Source organism: Micromonas pusilla (genome assembly GCF_000151265.4).
Source record: "Micromonas pusilla CCMP1545 genomic scaffold MICPUCscaffold_12, whole genome shotgun sequence".
Taxonomy (NCBI): domain Eukaryota; kingdom Viridiplantae; phylum Chlorophyta; class Mamiellophyceae; order Mamiellales; family Mamiellaceae; genus Micromonas; species Micromonas pusilla.
In genome coordinates, this window is record NW_003315893.1 from 242960 (window position 1) to 258857 (window position 15898).

Consider the following 15898-nt stretch of genomic DNA (forward strand, 5'->3'; position numbering starts at 1 on the left):
GTCTACCTCCCCGACGGCGCGTCGCTCGCGAACGGCGCGGGCGCGATCGCGGACGCGGTCGGAGGACGAGGCGGCGGCGGCGGCGGCGGCGGCGGCGACAGCGACTCGAGCGCGTTCCCCGTCGCGCTGTTCGTCCACGGCGGGGTCTGGGCCGTCGGCGAGAAGTGGCACTTCGCCCCCATGGCCTCGAGACTCGCAGCGCCGGGCGTCATACGGTCGCTCGCACCCTACACCCTGTTCCCGACACGCGCGCGGCATCACCTCCGTATCCGCGCGCATGCTCCCACCAACCGCCCGGCGCCACCATTTCATCGCTCCCCCTTTCAACTGACCGGTGAACTGTTCGTTACAGATGTGGCGCGAAGTCTCCGACGCGGTGGGCTTCACTCTGGAGAACGCGCGCGGATTCGGCGGCGACGACGCGCGCGTGTCGCTCATCGGGCACAGCGCGGGCGCGCACGTGTGTTCCATGGCGCTTCTGCATCGGTGCGGGGTCGTGAGCGACGACGTCGGCGGCGGCGCGTCGGCGGACGACCCCGCCGCGAGGCGCATGCCGAAACAATTTTTAGGTGCGTTCTATACACTGGTCCCCATACGACCGCGTTGGCGTGGTGAACGCCGTTCCTTAAGGACTTTTCCTGGCGTTTCTCTTCGCCCACCCCTCGCGTTCAATACCCGCCCTCGGCGCCTTTCAACTCCTCCATCTGACGCCTTTCAACTCCACCCCGACGTTCGCTCGTATGGAATGGCCCTTAGGCCTCTGCGGCGTCTACGACGTGGGGAGGCACTACGAGTACGAGGACAGCCGCGGGGTCGCGCTGCTGTCGACGATGGGGCGCGCGATGGGCGGGCGCGAGAAGTTTCCGCAGTGCTCGCCCGTGAGGGTCGTGCGCGGGAACCGCGGCGCCGTCGGCGGGGAGTACGCGTACGACGTAGAAGACCCTCAGGCGCGTTCTATACGCTGGTCCCCATACGACCGCGTCGGCGAGGTGAACGCCGTTCCTTAAGGACTTTTCACGTCGTGTCTCTCCGCCCAGCCCTCGCTTTCAATCCCCGACTGCGACGCCTTTCAACTCCAACTGACGCCTTTGAACTCCACCCCGACATTCGCTTGTATAGAACGGCCCTCAGACCGCCTCCCACGCGAAACAGAAACAGAAACAGAAAGAGAAGGAGGAGGAGAAGGCGAAGGAGGAGACGCCGTGGGCGGCGATGGCGGTTCTGAACGACGACGACTACCTGGACGTGGAGACCATCATCGCGGGGCGGGATAAGGCGACGGAGAGCGCGGCGAAGAAGTACCGGGAGAGAGCCGCCGCCGCCGCCGCCGCCGCCGCAAACGCCGCGGAGCGCGCGTACAAAGACGCGACGCGCGCCGAGAAAGAGAGAGAGCCTCTGGTCAGGGTCGTCCCGGGACCGCCGATCGGGGACCTCGCCGGGGACGGTCCCGCGGCGATGGCGGGGATGGCGCGATCGTCGTCGTCGGCGACGGCGACGGCGAATGCGACGACGGCGGAACGCATCGAGACTCCTCCGGGGAGGTTCCCTCCCACGTTTTTGATCGCGGGCTGCGCGGACGTCACCGTGCCGTGGTTCGAGTCCGCGGAGTTCCACTGGGCGTTGCACGACGCGGACGTCCCGTCCAGAGTGCTGCTGTATTTAAAGGAGAATCACGTAGGGTTCGTTCTGGACTGGCGCCCCAAGCCGGGAGCGTCGATCCGGGATGAAAAAGCCGACCGCGACGGCGACGCCGCTGCCGCGGGCGCCTCCGCGTCCGCGTCCGCGCCGGCCGCGGGCGAGACCGCCCCGGTCGCGCTGTCCGCGGTGGGGATGGGCGAACGCGCGAGCGGCGGCGCGAGCGGCGGCGGGAACGGCGTCGCGGGCGGGGGGATTGACGATTTGGGCGACCACCACAGAGACATCCTGCGCCTCGTGAAAGGGTGACGAGTCTCCGCGTCGTCGTCAGAGGGAGGTTTACGACGGTCGGTTTTATTACCTGTAAGAATAGAAGCGCATAGCGCATTCGACCTCGTCACACGACGCGCGCGCATCACTTCCCGAGAACCTCCTCGAGCCCCTCCGGGTCCGCGGCCTCCTCGATCTCACCCATTTCCTCGTCGTCGTCCTCGCGCGTCGTCGTCTCCGCCTCCTTCCCGCCTCGCGCGCGACGTCTGGACGCCGCGTCGTTCGCGTTCCGCCCAACCTCGCCCTCTTCCTCCTCCTCCTCCTCGCCGTCGCCGCCGCGGTCCACGGCGTCGTCCACGGCGTCGTCCATGGCGTCGCCCTCCTCCTCCTCCTCGTCGTCGTCGTCGTACGCCGCGTACTCTTCGATCATCGCCTCTTTGTGCGCCAGCGCCTCTTTGATCCTCTCGATCTTTTCCCTCAGGTACTTCTCTTGCTTCTCTTTCCACGCTCGCACCTCCTCCACCGCCTCGTTCGCCTTTCTCTCCGTCGCCTCCGTGTGCTTCTTTGGCTTGTAATACACCCTGGGCTTATTCTCCGCGACCGTCCGCAGCGCGCCGCCCTCGAGTTTCTCCTCGCGCTCCGCCGCCGTCAGCGGCACCAGCTCGAGCTCTCTCTCGCACATCTCGACGTCGAGCCTCGCCCTGGCCGCCTCCGCCGTCGCCCTCCTCTTCACGTGCCCCCCCCGCTGTCGCCTGATGAGCGCCTCGGACTCCTCCCTCGCGCGCGTCTCCACGCGCTCCACGATCGCGTTCCTCTGCGCGGTCACCGCGCTCAGCTTCTTCTCGTCTTCTCGGTGTCGTCGGAGCGTGCCGAGGAGGCCCGCGAACATGCGCCGCCCGCGCGTCTTCACGCGCTCGTCCGCGTCCGTCGCGTCCGGGCGCGAGTCCACCGCGGGATCCGCGTCGTTGAACGGCGGCGCGGGCGCGTACGCGCCGGGTGGCGCGGGCGCGGCGTCGCCGTCCCTCGCGTTCGGCGTCGTTCGTCGGCGCTTGAAGCGATCGGACGTTGCGCCCGCGCCGGATCCTCGTCCTCCTCCGCCGCGTCCGCCGCCGAGGCCATCGCGCGCGCGCGTCGACGCCGGACCTCGGCCGCCGCTCATCCTGTGTATGCGCGTTTGGATCTGATGGCGTTCGCGGCGCGGGCGGGAGACGCGGCGGGGAGGGACGTCAGGATCGATGGGAGGGGGACGCGGGGGGCGATCGGACCGGCGGATCTGACGACCGACGCGGCGCGACGGGAAACGCGCGACGGGGGAGCGATGATCGATGAAGAATTTCGATCGATCGATCGCGCGACGACGCGCGCTCGCACCTGGTCGCGCTCGCTCTTGAGCGACGCGAGCTCCTTTCGGAGCAGCTCCGCCTTGGAGGGAGACGCCATCGCGACTTCGAGGGCGACGCGACCGCGATCGCGCGCGACGGGTGTGACGCGAGCACTCGCGCCGACGCCGCTTCGAAAGAAGCATTGCTGAACGCGCGACCGGCCTGGCGCTGGCGGATCTCGCGGGAACGCGACGAACGCTCTTCTAAAAGAACGCCGCCGCGGCTTCTCGCCTCCGCGCGTCACACCCGCGTCGCGTCGTCCACGCCCGCGTCGCGCGACCGCTCGCTCCTCGTCGATGATGTCGTCGCGCGCGACCGCGGCGGCGACGCGCGCGCGATCGCCCCGCGCGGGCGTCGCCCGGCGCTTCGACGGTCGTCGCGTCGTCCGGGACGTTCAGCGTAATCTGACTCGGATCCCCGCGCGCGCCGCGTCCTCCTCCTCCTCCTCCTCCGAGGCGGCGCCCGACAACGGAAACAAACTCCTCGTCCTCGGCGGAACCGGGTTCGTGGGCGGGAACGTCATCGAGCGCGCGCTCGAGGGCGGGTACTCCGTCGTCTCCATCTCCCGGCGCGGCGCGCCGTCCGCGTCCGCGCGCGGTCCAACCTCGTCGCTCGACGGACGCGTGGACTGGCGCGTCGGCGACGTCACGCTCCCGTCCACGGTGCGCGACGTCCTCGCGGAGGGCGGCTTCGTCGGGTGCGTGCACGCGGTCGGGATGCTCCTCGCGTCGGACCTGAACGCGTACGCGTCGGGGAGCGGCTCCGTGCCGTCGGCGGGGTCGACGTACGACGACGTCACGCGCAAATCCGCGTTTCACGCCGCCGACGCCGTCGCGGAGCTCGTGAAGCCCGTAGACTTTACTTCGGCGTCCGACGGCACCCGCATTTATACAACGTCAAAGAGGTCGCCGCCGTTCGTGTTCGTGTCCGCCGCGGAGGCGAAGTGGGACTTCCGCGCGCCCGTGGAGTGGCTAGAGGAGTACCTCGTCGCGAAGCGCGCGGTTGAGGAGAAGCTCGGCGCCATGACCGCAGCGGGGGCGCTGCGCGCGACGATCCTGCGGCCGTCGCTCGTGTACGCCTTCGACAAGCCCGCGTCCTTTCCCGCGGTCGCGGCGTTCGTGATCGGGAACGCGATCGGGCTGCCGTTCGTGGATCGGCCGGTCACCGCGGGCGCGCTCGCGACGGCGGCGGTGAGAGCCGTCAAAGAGGAAGCGGTGGAGGGGATACTAGATTACGTCGGGATAGAGGAGCTGTCGTGCGACGCGTCGTTCAACGAGCTGTTCGAGTTGAATTGATTGATTGATTGATTTTTTAGGGAGCGCGCGTGCGGTACGTGTACAACGAACGCGAAGCATCGATCGCGCGTTCGCCGCGTCGTTTCAACAATATTCTACGAGGAGGAAAAAATTGACGCTCCCGCTCGGACGAGTCTCATCAACGAAAGACGGCGCCCGCCCCTCCCGACGCCCCCGCCGCGCCGCGTCCGTCACATGAACATCCCCTCCGGGACGCCCTCCTTCTTCTTGTACAGCACCTTCTCCTTCGCCTTGCTGAAGTCCGAGTGCGTCACCTGCATCCGCCGCTCTCTCAGCGCGAGCAACCCCGCCTCGGTGCACAACGCTTTGATATCCGCGCCCGAGAGCTCGTCCTTCGCCATCACAAACTCCTCGAGCTTGACGTCCTCCGCGAGGTTCATCCTTCCGGTGTGAATGCCGAAGATGTGCCGCTTCGTCTTGATATCCGGCAGCGGGAACTCGATCTTTCGGTCGATGCGTCCGGGTCGAAGCAACGCCGGGTCCAGCGTCTCGATCCTGTTCGTCGCCATGATGACCTTCACCTCGCCTCTCGCCTCGAACCCGTCCATCTGCGTCAGGAGCTCGATCATCGTGCGCTGAATCTCCTTCTCCCCGCCGCTGTTGCTGTCGTACCGCTTCGTCCCGATCGCGTCGATCTCGTCGATGAACACGATCGAGGGGCTCATGTCCTCCGCGACCCTGAAGAGCTCGCGCACGAGCTTCGGACCGTCGCCGAGGTATTTCTGGATGAGCTCAGACCCGACGACGCGGAGGAAGCTCGCCGACGTGCTGTTCGCAACCGCCTTTGCGAGGAGCGTCTTTCCCGTGCCGGGCTCGCCGTATAAGATGACCCCCTTCGGCGGCTTGATCCCGATGTCTTCGTACAGCTCCGGGTGCGTCAGCGGCAGCTCCACCGCCTCCTTGATCTCCTGGATCTGATCCTCCAACCCGCCGACGTCCGCGTACGACTCCAACGGAGCCTTGTCCACCTTCATCACCGACACCATCGGGTCCACGTCGTCCGCGAGCGTGCCGACGACGGACAACGACTTGTTGTGGAGCAGCACCGCGCACCCGGGTTCGAGCTGGGACTTGTCCACGAACGACATGATGTTGACGTAGTACTCGGGGCCCACGGAGGAGGACACGATCGCGTGGCTGTCGACGCGACGAGGGGAGGGGGAGGGAGGGGGGGTCAGACGGCGCCGGGCCAGATCTGGTTCGCTTTCATTCTTTTTTTCGAACGGGAGAGCGAGGGACGCGACGGGGCGCGCGCGCGATCGTCGCGTCGGGGGCGAGAGAGAGCGAGGAGAGAGAGCGAACGCACTTGTCGTCGATGATCTCCTCGAGAGTCCCGACGTTCATCGGCGACCCGCGGAGCTCTTCCACTTTCGATCGCTCCTCCTCCGCGCGCTCCTCGTGCGGCTTCACGCGCTCCTGGTTGGCGACGAACTCTTCCTCCATGAGAAGCCAATCCTTCACGCGCTCGAGCTTGAGCTTCCTCAGCAAGCACTTCGACGCGGGGAAGACGTTCGGGAGACGGTTCGCGCCGTCGATCCCTTTCTTCTTGAGCTTCTTCCCGACGCGCATCGGAGGCGCGGGGGGCACCCACTTCTTCTTCTCTTTCTTCTCCTTCTTCCCATCCCCGGGGCCGCCCGGACCGCCGAGGCCGCTCTGGTTCGCGCCCATCTCGCGATCACCGCGCGGGGATCACGTCACGAGGTCGCGCGCGATGGATCCGCGGACGCGAGGACGTGCGCGTCGGCTCGCGCGCGATGATGTGAGCGCGCGAGCTCAGATCTATGACCCCTTCTCCGTCAGACGACCTTAAAAAAACCGAACGACTCTTCACACGCGTGGACGATTTTAACACCGCCGCGCGAAATGACGCGGACGAGGGCCACAACGCGCCGCGACGGGCGGGCGTCCCCGCCAGAGCGCGACCATCGCCCGCGCGACGGCCGCGGCGTCGCATCGCGCGCCGCCGTCTCCGCCGTCCTCCTCCTCCTCCTCCTCCCGCGCGAGATGGACTACGCGGCGCCCGCGGGCGAGGCGATGACGTCGGAGGACGCGCCGAGGACGACGACGACGACGACGACGACGAGGACTTCGACTTGGACGACTTCGACGTCGACGTCGTCGTCGTCGTCGTCCTCCTCCGAGCGACCGCCGGAGTGGTCCACGTCCCCGCCCGACCGCGCGAACTCGGGCGAGGTCATCGGCAGACTCCTGCGCGTCATGCGCGAGAGGAACTACGCGCTCACGGAGGAGGAGCGCGCCATCGTGCGGACGTGGCAGTCCGCGACGCAGCTTCGAGCCATCGTCGCGGGGTACCTCAGCTACAGCGCGTTCGCGTCGTGCTGGCAACGATTCGTCGAGCCGTCTCTCGCGAAGAGGAAAAGCCCAACGAGCGTGTTCGTCGCGGCGTCGCGCGTCGGCGGCGCGGCCGCCGTTGGCGCGTACGCCGCGTTCGCGGTGGTCAAGATCCAAACCCGCGAGATCGTGCGACAGCTGTGCGTCGTCGGCGAGGAGGACTCGAACCTCGGCGGCGAGGTGCGCGCCATCGTGAAGGAGCTCGCGCCGCTGGATCCGTACGTGAACGGCGGCGCGCACAACGGGGGTGGCTTGATGACGTGGCCGTTCGCGATGGGGGGGGGGGCGGGATCGCGCGCGGGAGGAGGGAGGAGGACGCGGGAGGCGGCGGCGGCGGCGGCGGCGAAGACGTCCGCGGCGAACGACGACCACGAAGACGACGCACAGCTGTCATTCTCCGGCGCGTCCGCGTCCGCGAGGCGCGTCCCGGAGCGCGCTGTACCGCCCGCGCGTTTCCGCGGCGGCGACGACCGCGACGGTTCATCTTCCACCTCAGCAGCGCCGTTTCGCGCGCTCGGGGGCGTCTTCGGCGGGTCCCGCGGCGTCGACGCGTGGGGGCTCGAGAGCGACGCGGCGTCAGAGGACGCGGCGCGTCGAGCGGCGGAGAAGCGCGCCAAGTACAGGGGCGTCGGGAACAGCGCGAGCCGCGCGAGAGAGGACATCGAGCGGAGGAAGCTTCAGACGCGTTTGGAGCATCGCGCGCGAATCGCGGCGAGTCGACGCGCCGTGGACGGCGAAAGGGGAGAGGGCGCGTTCGCGAGGAGCGGTAGCGCTCGAGACGCGCTCGACGAGACGCGCTCGCGTCGTGACCCCGCGGGCGTCCCTCGCCGCGGCGTGCGAAGGACCGCGTACGGGGACGAGATGGACAGGTGATGGACGCGCGAGTAGTACACGTTAGTGGTGGTGACATCGAATTGCTCAAGTAGTTCGTCGGCTTCTCTCTCTCTCTCTCTCCTCGTCTCTCCTCCGGACCTAATCGTCACTCTAGTCATCTCTCGACGTGAACTTGAATCTTTCCACGAACAACGAACGCGTCCGCCATCCGTCGCGTCGTCGTCGCTCACTTCCCGAAGACGTCGACGAAGGACTGGGACGCGAGCGCGGAGTACCCGACCACGTGACCGATGGACCCCCACATGAGGAGATCCACGATCGTGAACCCGGCGGGATCGTTCGTCGCGAACACGGAGGCAGCCTCCTCCGCGCGCGCGTCGCCCGCGGCGAAGTGCGACTCGCCGTTTTGCACCCCCGGCCCTTGCATCGCCGTCTTCTCGCGGATGCTCGGGAGCCAGACGAACCTTCCGAGCGCGAGCGCGAGCGCGTTGCAGCCGGAGATGACGACGTTCACGTCGCTGAACGCGTTCGTCGACACCTTGCGAGCGCCGCCGGTGGATCGCACCGCGAGGGACTTGCGAGTCTTGGACGCGAACGTCGCGGGCGATGCGCGCGCGGGGAGCGCGGGGGCGCGGAGGCAGGCCATCGTTCGAGGTGTGGTGCGGCGTGTGTTTTGGGTTGGGGGGCGTGCGGATCGAAAGATGCCGCTGCGTGCAGGAATGACGTCGTCGCGCGGCGTCGCGCGCGTCTTGAACGTTCCGCGGCGGACCCCCCGCGATAGCCGGACCCCCCCGCATCGTATCGCGTGTAAACCAATCACAGCGCGACGCGAGTCGAGGAAAACGACGAGTTAATAAACCCTCGAATCGACGAGTGACTGGATCGACTCAGCCACTTGGCGACGCAACGAAGGCGCGCGAAGAAAATATCGGCGCGTTATTGTTGATAGCGCGCGCGCGAGGGGACGTCCGCGGGAGAGACGACGCGGACGCGCGACGGCGGCGGGGAGGAACGATGACGGCGACGGAGTGGACGGTGACGAACTCGCCGCCGACGGCGTCGTTCCTGTCGTCGCACTTCGCGTCGATTCGCTTAGACAACGACGACGCGGGATGGCGCGAGCGTCCGTCGAGGCTGAGCCTGGGCGCGGGCGGATACGAGCACGACGATCCGTCGTCACAGGAGGAGGACGACGCGCCGTCCACGGCGTCGGATTCGGACTGGTCCGACGCGGAGCTCAGGGAGCCGGACAGCGACGGGAAGCCCCCGAGCGCGGCGCAGGGCGGCGGACGACCGTGGGCGCGTCTGTGCCGCGCGAGGCGCGAGCGGAACATCGCGCGGCGCGCGGCGGCGGCGATCGCGTCCGTCGCGTCGCCGCCGTCCGTCGCCGCCTCGGAGCGCGAAGAAGGGCGCTTCATCGGCGACCTGGACGCGGCGACGGCGAGTCGCATCTTAGAGCGTCTCTCCCCGGTCGAACGCGCGCGCGTCGCGGCGTGCAGGAAGACGGAGCGCGACGCGATGACGTGCCCGGGAAGCCGCGGCGGCGGCTCGCGCGACAGCCGCGACCGCGACGACGACTCCCCGCGCGGCCCGTTAGGGCGCGGCTCCGGCGCGTCCGATAAGGGACACCTCGCGGACGCGGCGTGGCGCGACGTCGACCTCTCCGGGATCGCGACGTCGAGCGCGCTCGCGTCGTTGCGTCGCGTCGCGTGCGGCGCGCTGCGACGATTAGACGTCTCCGGCAGCCGCGGCGTCCGCCGCGGCGACCTCCTCGAAGTCGCGCGCGAGAGCCCGTGCCTGCGCGCGTTGCGATGCCACGGGCTTGGCGACGTCGCGGGCAAATTCAGCGTTCGCGACGTCGAGCTCGTGTTCGACGCGTGCCCGTCTCTTCGAAGGTTCGAATGCGACGTCGGGGCGAAGATCGACGCGCGCGGCGAGCCGCCCGGGTCCGCGGAGGCGCGCCTCGCGGCGACGCTGCAGGCGCGTTCTATTTCCACACTGGTCCCCATACGACCGCGTCGGCGCGGTGAACGCCGTTCCTTGAGGACTTTTCCCGGCGCATCTCTCCGCCCATCACACCTCGCTTTCGATCCCCGCCCTCGACGCCTTTCAACTTCAACTGACACCTTTCAACGCCGCAGTTTCGGAGGCAGCTGTGGGTTCGACGGCTGAAGATTCACAGCGGCTGCGCGCGGAGCGCGAGGGACGTGTTCCGCGTCGCGGCGGCGGCGGCGGCGTGCGACCGAGGCGCGCGCGTGCGCGGCGTCGACATGTCGTGGTCGCTTAAGCTCTCGGACGACGCGGCGCGAGCGGCGGCGGCGGCGATGGAGGAGACGGGGAGAGGATGGCCGTTGCGGCGGTTCGCGATGCGCAAGGCGAACATCCACGACGAGGGCGCGATGTCGCTCGCGGGCGCGATTCGGAGAGCCGGCGAGGCGGTCGCGCGATACGAGCGCGAGAGGGACGCGGAGCGGCGGCAGTACGCGCGACGCGCCAGCGTGAACTGGGACCATCGCTCGCGCGCCGCCGCGGGTACGAATAAAAACCGGAAGCGCGACGACGACGCCCGGGAGAAGGACCCGGACGCGCCGCTGTGCGAGCTCAGATGGCTCGACCTCGGCTCGAACCACATCGGCGACGCGGGCGCGGCGGCGCTCGGCGACGCGCTCGGCCCGGGCGTCCCGATCGCGCGCGTCAACGTGCGCGACAACCAGGTGGGCGTCCTCGGCTGCCGCGCGTTTGGACGCGCGGTCGCGAGGTGCTCGACGACTTTGACGCGGCTGGACCTCGCGCACTCGGGCTTCGGCGACGCCGGCGCGGTCGCGCTCGCGGACGGGCTCAAGACGACGCGCGCGCCGTGCGCGCTGAAAGTGCTGCAGCTCGGGTTCAACAGCGTCGGCGCGGTCGGCGCGAAGGCGCTCGTGGAGGCGCTGACGACGGGGTGGATGGACGCGCTGCGGCATCTCGACTTGGCGTGCAACGTGTTGGGACCGGAGGGGTTCGCCGCGCTCGCGCCGCTGCTGGAATACGAACCGGCGCGTGTGACGGGTGACGTTTCGTATTCTCCCACCGCGGACGACGACGACGACGACGACGACGACGACGACGACGACGACCGCCGCGGCGGGTTGTACAGCCTCGACGTCGCGGTCAACCAGGGCGCCGCGGACGGCGAACGCTCGGGCGTGAGCGCGCTCATGAAGGCGCTCGAGAAGAACGATTCGTTGCGCGTGCTCAACGCGCGCGGGAACGACCTCACGCCGCGATGCGCCGGGGACGTCGCGGAGATGCTCATGGAGAACGTCGCGCTGAGACGGCTGAACGTCGGGTACAACAAGATCTACGACGAGGGCGCGTGGGAGCTCATGGAGGCGCTCTCGGAGAATTCGACGCTGCGAGGGTTGGACGTGCAGAGGAACGAAATCTCCGACGAGGGCGGACGACACGTCGAGTCTCTGCTGCGCGCCAACGCGACGCTGACCGAGGTCGACATGCGCTCGAACCAGCTCTCGCCGGAGCTCGTGACGCGCTTCGAGAAGACGCACGGCGAGCGCGTGAACGCGCGGTGGCAGCAGGAGCCGCCGAAGAAGGAGAAGAACATCCAGGCGTATTCGCCGGGGCCGATGGAAGCCGTCGGCGGGCGCGTCGCGGCGAAGCGAGCGGAGCGCGCGGCGAAGAAAGAGGCGCGGCGAGCGGCGGCAAACGCGGCGAACGCGGCGAACGGCGCGACGGCGGACGCGGCGACGACGGCGCGATGAAAAGGAGAGGATGGAGATTCAAAGAATCTTCTTCTCTAGTAGTGCACAGTGTTGTCACAACGACGAGACTACCTTTTCGTACGAAACGCTCCCGTCGTCGTCGTCACCCGGTGACGTAAAAGTCCATCTCTCTCGTCCCGAGGTTCAGCACGTGATCGACCGCGTCCTCCCACGGGACGAACACAAGCGTGTTCAGCCCGCGGCTCAGCTCCCTGACCGCGGCGGTGCCGTCGTACGCGCGCGCGTCGTACCCGCAGCTGCGTCGGTACGCCAGCGACGGATCGTCCACCTCTCGCCACGCCTCCTCCGTCGGCGCGGGCGCGTCCTCGTCGTCGTCCACTGAGGGTCGAGGGTCCACGCGAGCGAACGTCGGGGTGGAGTTCAGGGGTGCGTCAGAAGCGGAGTTGAAAGGCGTCGAGGTGTGTCGGGATCGAAACTGAGGGGTGATGGGCGGAGAGAATCGCCGCCAAAAGTCCTTAAGAGACGGCGTTCACCGCGCCGACGGGGTCGTACGGGGACCGGCGTGATGAGAAGGAACGCGCCCGACGCGAGCTTGACGAAATCCAGCCGGTTGCTCGCCCCCGGGTGCGTCCCTCGAAGCCTGAGCCAGTAGTGCGTCGTCGTGAACGTCGAGTCCGCGCGTATCCTCGGCGCGCTCGCGAGGTGCAGCCGCGACTCGTCGCCGTCACACGGGAGCGAGTAGAACCCGTGCACGACGGTGTCGTCTCCGAGCGCCGTTTTCTTCTCCCGCATCTGCTTGTGCGCGACGCCCACCTTCGTTGGGCTCGTCTTCGCGATGAACTCGCCGTTCCCGAAGAAGCGGATATACCGGTAGTACGTCACGAGGTGCACGGGCGCGCCCTTCACGCCGTGCTCCAAGTCCGTGAACCCGGGCTTGACGTACGTGTTCCGGGAGACGTACAGTCCCTCCGTGCGCACGCGCGCGCGGTCGAAGAACATTCGGCGGAACGACCCGCGATGGCGCTCGCGCGCGATCCTCGCCGTGACGTCGCGCGATTCGCGCGGCGCCCACGCGCGGTGGCAAGCCGCGCGCCACACGATCTCGCTGCGCGCGAGGACGCGCCACGGTCGGCACGCGCACGCGGCGCGCGAGACAGACCGCGGGTCCGCGCGCGCGAAGATCTCGACGACGAGTTCGTCCGGGAGGAGGCGCTGGATGAGCGCCAAGCGACGCGACGTCTTCGGATCGCGGCAGTTCGCGGGGACGGTCACGCGGTTGTTGTACATGTCGAGCCACGCGCGCTTCGTGGCGAGGAACGCCTCCGCGGGGAGCGCGTCCGAGGGTTTCCGCGGGTTTTCGGGCGTGGACGGGGCGGCGACGTCGTCGTCGTCGTCGTCGTCGCTGTCGAGGAGCCGCAGACGCATGCCTCCGAGGACGACCATGGCGACCTCGGACGGACGCGGTCGGCTCTCGGCGGAGGCACGGGGCGGCGGCCGCCTCGCCCGCGCGTCCGCGCGCGTCGCGGCGCGTCGAGGAGGACTGACGCGACGCGAGGCCGAGTCGCGTCGACACGACACGTGTCGACGACGTGCACGCGCAGGCTTACCGCCAGTGCACTCACGCTTGAGGGCCATTCCATTCACCGGTCAGTTGAAAGGGGTCGCGATCAAATGTTGAAACCGAGGGATGGGTGAAATACGCGTGTCAGCACTGGTTGTCGCGCGTTTCGCCGCCGCTCGCGGTGAATGCCGCACTACTGCACGCCGCGCCGGAGACGCGCGCGCACGACGGCCGTCATGAGCGACGACGAGATGATCGACCTCAACGAGCAGGTGGACGACGCCGGGATGGAGGAGGACGCGCTGGACGAGCACGAGAAGGTCGCGACGATCGCGGCGGCGACGGAGCGCGCGGCGCGGTCGCCGTCGCGCGATTCGGACGATCGTCGCCCCGCGTCGCCGTCGCCGCCGAGAAGGCGCAGCCCCGCGCGCGAGCGCTCGCCGGTCACGCGCGAGGTGGGCGTCCTCGAGCGCTCGTGAGCGTCTTCGGTTTTCGCGAAGAACGACCTCGCGATCGACCTCTCGCGGTCTCGTCGCGCGGTTCGAATCGAGCGCGTCGCGCGCGCCGCGCTTTCGGCGGCGCGTCGTCGCCGCGATACGATTCGACTCGTCGCGTCGCGTCGCGTCGAGCGAGGGTATTTATTCTCCGTTCGCGCGGCGATGGCGACGCGATCGATCGACTCCTTCCTCGGGCCTCGCGCCCCGCCCGTTCCCCCTCTTCTCCGCGTGTGGCCTCCTCTTCCGACCGACGACCTCGTCGACGCGAACGACGACTGACGCGCGCGCGTCGCCGATCGACGACTCATCGCATCATCGCATCATCAGGTCGACGACAACGACGCCGACAAGCGCCGACAAGCGCCCCAACATCAACGACGCGGCGGCGCGATGACCGCGGAGGAAGCCGCGGCGGACCCCACCGTGGAGATTCTCTCGATCGACCCCGAGGACGCGGCGTTCATCCTCGGCAAGGGCGGCAACACGAAGAAGAAGGTGGCGCGCGCGGCGGGCGTCAAGCTCGAGCTGGACTCGTCGGCGATGGACGCGGCGGCGGCGAATAACGCGAACGGCGGCGACGCCGGCGCAAACTCCGCGCCCTCGCCCTCGCACGCGCTGTACATCAAAGATAAGAGCGAGGCGAAGCGCCGACGCGCGAGAGAGTACGTCGGGTTCGTGCTGCAGCAGCGCCGCGGGAAGATCGAGGTGGACTTCCCGAGCGACGGAAAGCCGCGCGACGACCTCTCCATCGTCGAGGTGCCAGACGACGGATGCAAGGCTTACATCACGGGGAAAAACGGATCCGTGTTGAGGATGATGGAAGAGGAGTGGGGCACGCTGATGTTCTTCGGGCGCGCGCGAGACGCGAAGGGGGAGCTCGGGGAGGACGCGCTGATGGTGTTGGGGACGAGGAGGGCGCGCAGGGGCGCGGAGTTGAAGGTGATGAGCGCCGTCGAGCACAAGGTGCCGGGGACCTTCGTCGACGCGGCGACGAAGACGCTGCGGGAGAAGCTGTCGCAGCCCGGGGACGACGAGAACGATGGGTTTCGGTACGACGTGTTTCCGTTCGAGAGGGACGAGATCTCGTACGCGCTCGGCGCTCAGGTGCGCGCCGCTCCGGTCCGGAGTTTGTCGGTCGCGTTTCCCTCCCTCCGCGGTCGCTCGCTCCGCTCCGCTCGGTCGCTTTTTTTTTTTCGAAGCGCCCACCGAGTAGATCCGCCGCGCTTAACAAATGCCGCGGCGTTCGATCACTCAAGCTCTCGTGTGGCGAACATTGAGATCTGGTCTGCGGATGTTTTCTGGCTCACCCTCGCGGGCTAGTATGCCGTCGCGGGGCGTGGAAGCTCCCTTGTCTATCCGTACAATTCCGCTCGACGCTCGACTCCCGTCTCGTGTTTTATTTATTTCTCTTCTCGAAGCGTTCGCTCGCTGACTCTTCTCTCTTCTCTCTTCTTTCCCCGTCTCTCTCTCTCTCCCTCCAGGGATCCACGCGCAAGAAACTCGCCGCCGCCTCCGGGGCGATGCTCGAGTACATCGGCCCCCTCGCGGTCATGGCGGGAACCTCCGGCGAGCGAAAACGCTGCTGGGACTACCTCAACTGGCTCTTAAAACAGAAGAACGACCCCCGCCTGCAAATCGACCCGGACGGCCGCGACGACGTCTCCATCATGCCCATCCCATCCGGCAAGGCGCCCAGGCTGCAGGGCTCCAAGGGCGAGAACATCCGATCGATCGAGCGCGAGACGTCGACGTTCATCGTCGTCAACGACGTCCCGGGCGGCGCGAGAGGCGACGAGCGACTGCTCGTCTTCGGCGGGGAAGAGGTGCGTTCTATACACTGGTCCCCATACGACCGCGATCGCGTGGTGAACGCCGATCCTTAAGGACTTTTCCCGGCGCATCTCTCCGCCCACTCCACGCTTTCAACGCCCGCCCTCGACGCCTTTCAACTCCTACTGACGCCTTTGAACTCCACCCCGACGTTCGCTTGTATAGAAGAACCGCCGACGCGCGATGCGGCTGTGCGAGGACGCCGCGGACGGTCGGTATTCGCCCAAGTCGCTCAATCACGGCGGCGGCGGGAGGGGGGGTAACGACCGCGCGGACGTCTGCCACGGGTTCCAGAAGACGGGGAAGTGTCGGTTCGGGGACAGGTGCAAGTTTTCGCACGCGTCGTCGGGGGGCGGCGGGAGAGGGCGGGACGACTCGAGGGATCGCGGCCGCGGCGGGCCCGATCGCGGCGACCGCGGGAGAGGGGGCCCGAGGGACGATAGGCCGTACGCGCGCAGAGATAGAGACGATCGATACGATCGTCGGTGATGACGGATGGAGC

The 15898-nt window shown here is 68.2% G+C and overlaps 9 protein-coding genes across 9 annotated transcripts; 5 read left to right on the plus strand and 4 right to left on the minus strand.

The window, feature by feature from the left end:
• Positions 1-1212: 1212 nt before the first annotated feature.
• MICPUCDRAFT_52054 (uncharacterized protein) lies at positions 1213-1944 on the plus strand (the record flags this gene model as incomplete). Its single annotated transcript, XM_003062281.1, has 1 exon — positions 1213-1944. The coding sequence occupies one exon, from the start codon at positions 1213-1215 to the stop codon at positions 1942-1944; it is 732 nt and encodes a 243-aa protein (XP_003062327.1).
• A 106-nt stretch (positions 1945-2050) lies between these two features.
• Positions 2051-3064, minus strand: MICPUCDRAFT_42125 (uncharacterized protein; the record flags this gene model as incomplete). The annotated part of the gene is made up of 1 exon (XM_003062508.1): positions 2051-3064. One exon carries the CDS (start codon positions 3062-3064, stop codon positions 2051-2053), a length of 1014 nt encoding a protein of 337 aa, XP_003062554.1.
• Positions 3065-3586: 522 nt separating this feature from the next.
• On the plus strand, positions 3587-4582 carry MICPUCDRAFT_52056 (uncharacterized protein; the record flags this gene model as incomplete). Its single annotated transcript, XM_003062282.1, has 1 exon — positions 3587-4582. One exon carries the CDS (start codon positions 3587-3589, stop codon positions 4580-4582), a length of 996 nt encoding a protein of 331 aa, XP_003062328.1.
• A 33-nt stretch (positions 4583-4615) lies between these two features.
• Positions 4616-6349, minus strand: MICPUCDRAFT_49715 (uncharacterized protein). The gene is made up of 2 exons (XM_003062509.1): positions 5910-6349; positions 4616-5740 (listed from the first exon to the last, which is right to left on the minus strand). The coding sequence occupies exons 1-2, from the start codon at positions 6269-6271 to the stop codon at positions 4774-4776; spliced, it is 1329 nt and encodes a 442-aa protein (XP_003062555.1). The 5' UTR covers positions 6272-6349; the 3' UTR covers positions 4616-4773.
• A 117-nt stretch (positions 6350-6466) lies between these two features.
• Positions 6467-7828, plus strand: MICPUCDRAFT_52058 (uncharacterized protein; the record flags this gene model as incomplete). The annotated part of the gene is made up of 1 exon (XM_003062283.1): positions 6467-7828. One exon carries the CDS (start codon positions 6467-6469, stop codon positions 7826-7828), a length of 1362 nt encoding a protein of 453 aa, XP_003062329.1.
• A 10-nt stretch (positions 7829-7838) lies between these two features.
• Positions 7839-8435, minus strand: PSAG (photosystem I subunit V; the record flags this gene model as incomplete). Its single annotated transcript, XM_003062510.1, has 1 exon — positions 7839-8435. One exon carries the CDS (start codon positions 8433-8435, stop codon positions 8016-8018), a length of 420 nt encoding a protein of 139 aa, XP_003062556.1. The 3' UTR covers positions 7839-8015.
• Positions 8436-10404: 1969 nt separating this feature from the next.
• On the plus strand, positions 10405-11277 carry MICPUCDRAFT_7164 (uncharacterized protein; the record flags this gene model as incomplete). Its single annotated transcript, XM_003062284.1, has 2 exons — positions 10405-10770; positions 10948-11277. Coding segments are annotated over 2 exons (696 nt in total), but the record flags the coding sequence as incomplete, so codon positions are not given.
• Positions 11278-11566: 289 nt separating this feature from the next.
• Positions 11567-13777, minus strand: MICPUCDRAFT_52061 (uncharacterized protein). The gene is made up of 2 exons (XM_003062511.1): positions 12051-13777; positions 11567-11886 (listed from the first exon to the last, which is right to left on the minus strand). The coding sequence occupies exons 1-2, from the start codon at positions 13141-13143 to the stop codon at positions 11651-11653; spliced, it is 1329 nt and encodes a 442-aa protein (XP_003062557.1). The 5' UTR covers positions 13144-13777; the 3' UTR covers positions 11567-11650.
• Positions 13778-13956: 179 nt separating this feature from the next.
• MICPUCDRAFT_42129 (uncharacterized protein) lies at positions 13957-15449 on the plus strand (the record flags this gene model as incomplete). The annotated part of the gene is made up of 2 exons (XM_003062285.1): positions 13957-14670; positions 15048-15449. 2 exons carry the CDS (start codon positions 13957-13959, stop codon positions 15447-15449), a joined length of 1116 nt encoding a protein of 371 aa, XP_003062331.1.
• Positions 15450-15898: the final 449 nt, after the last annotated feature.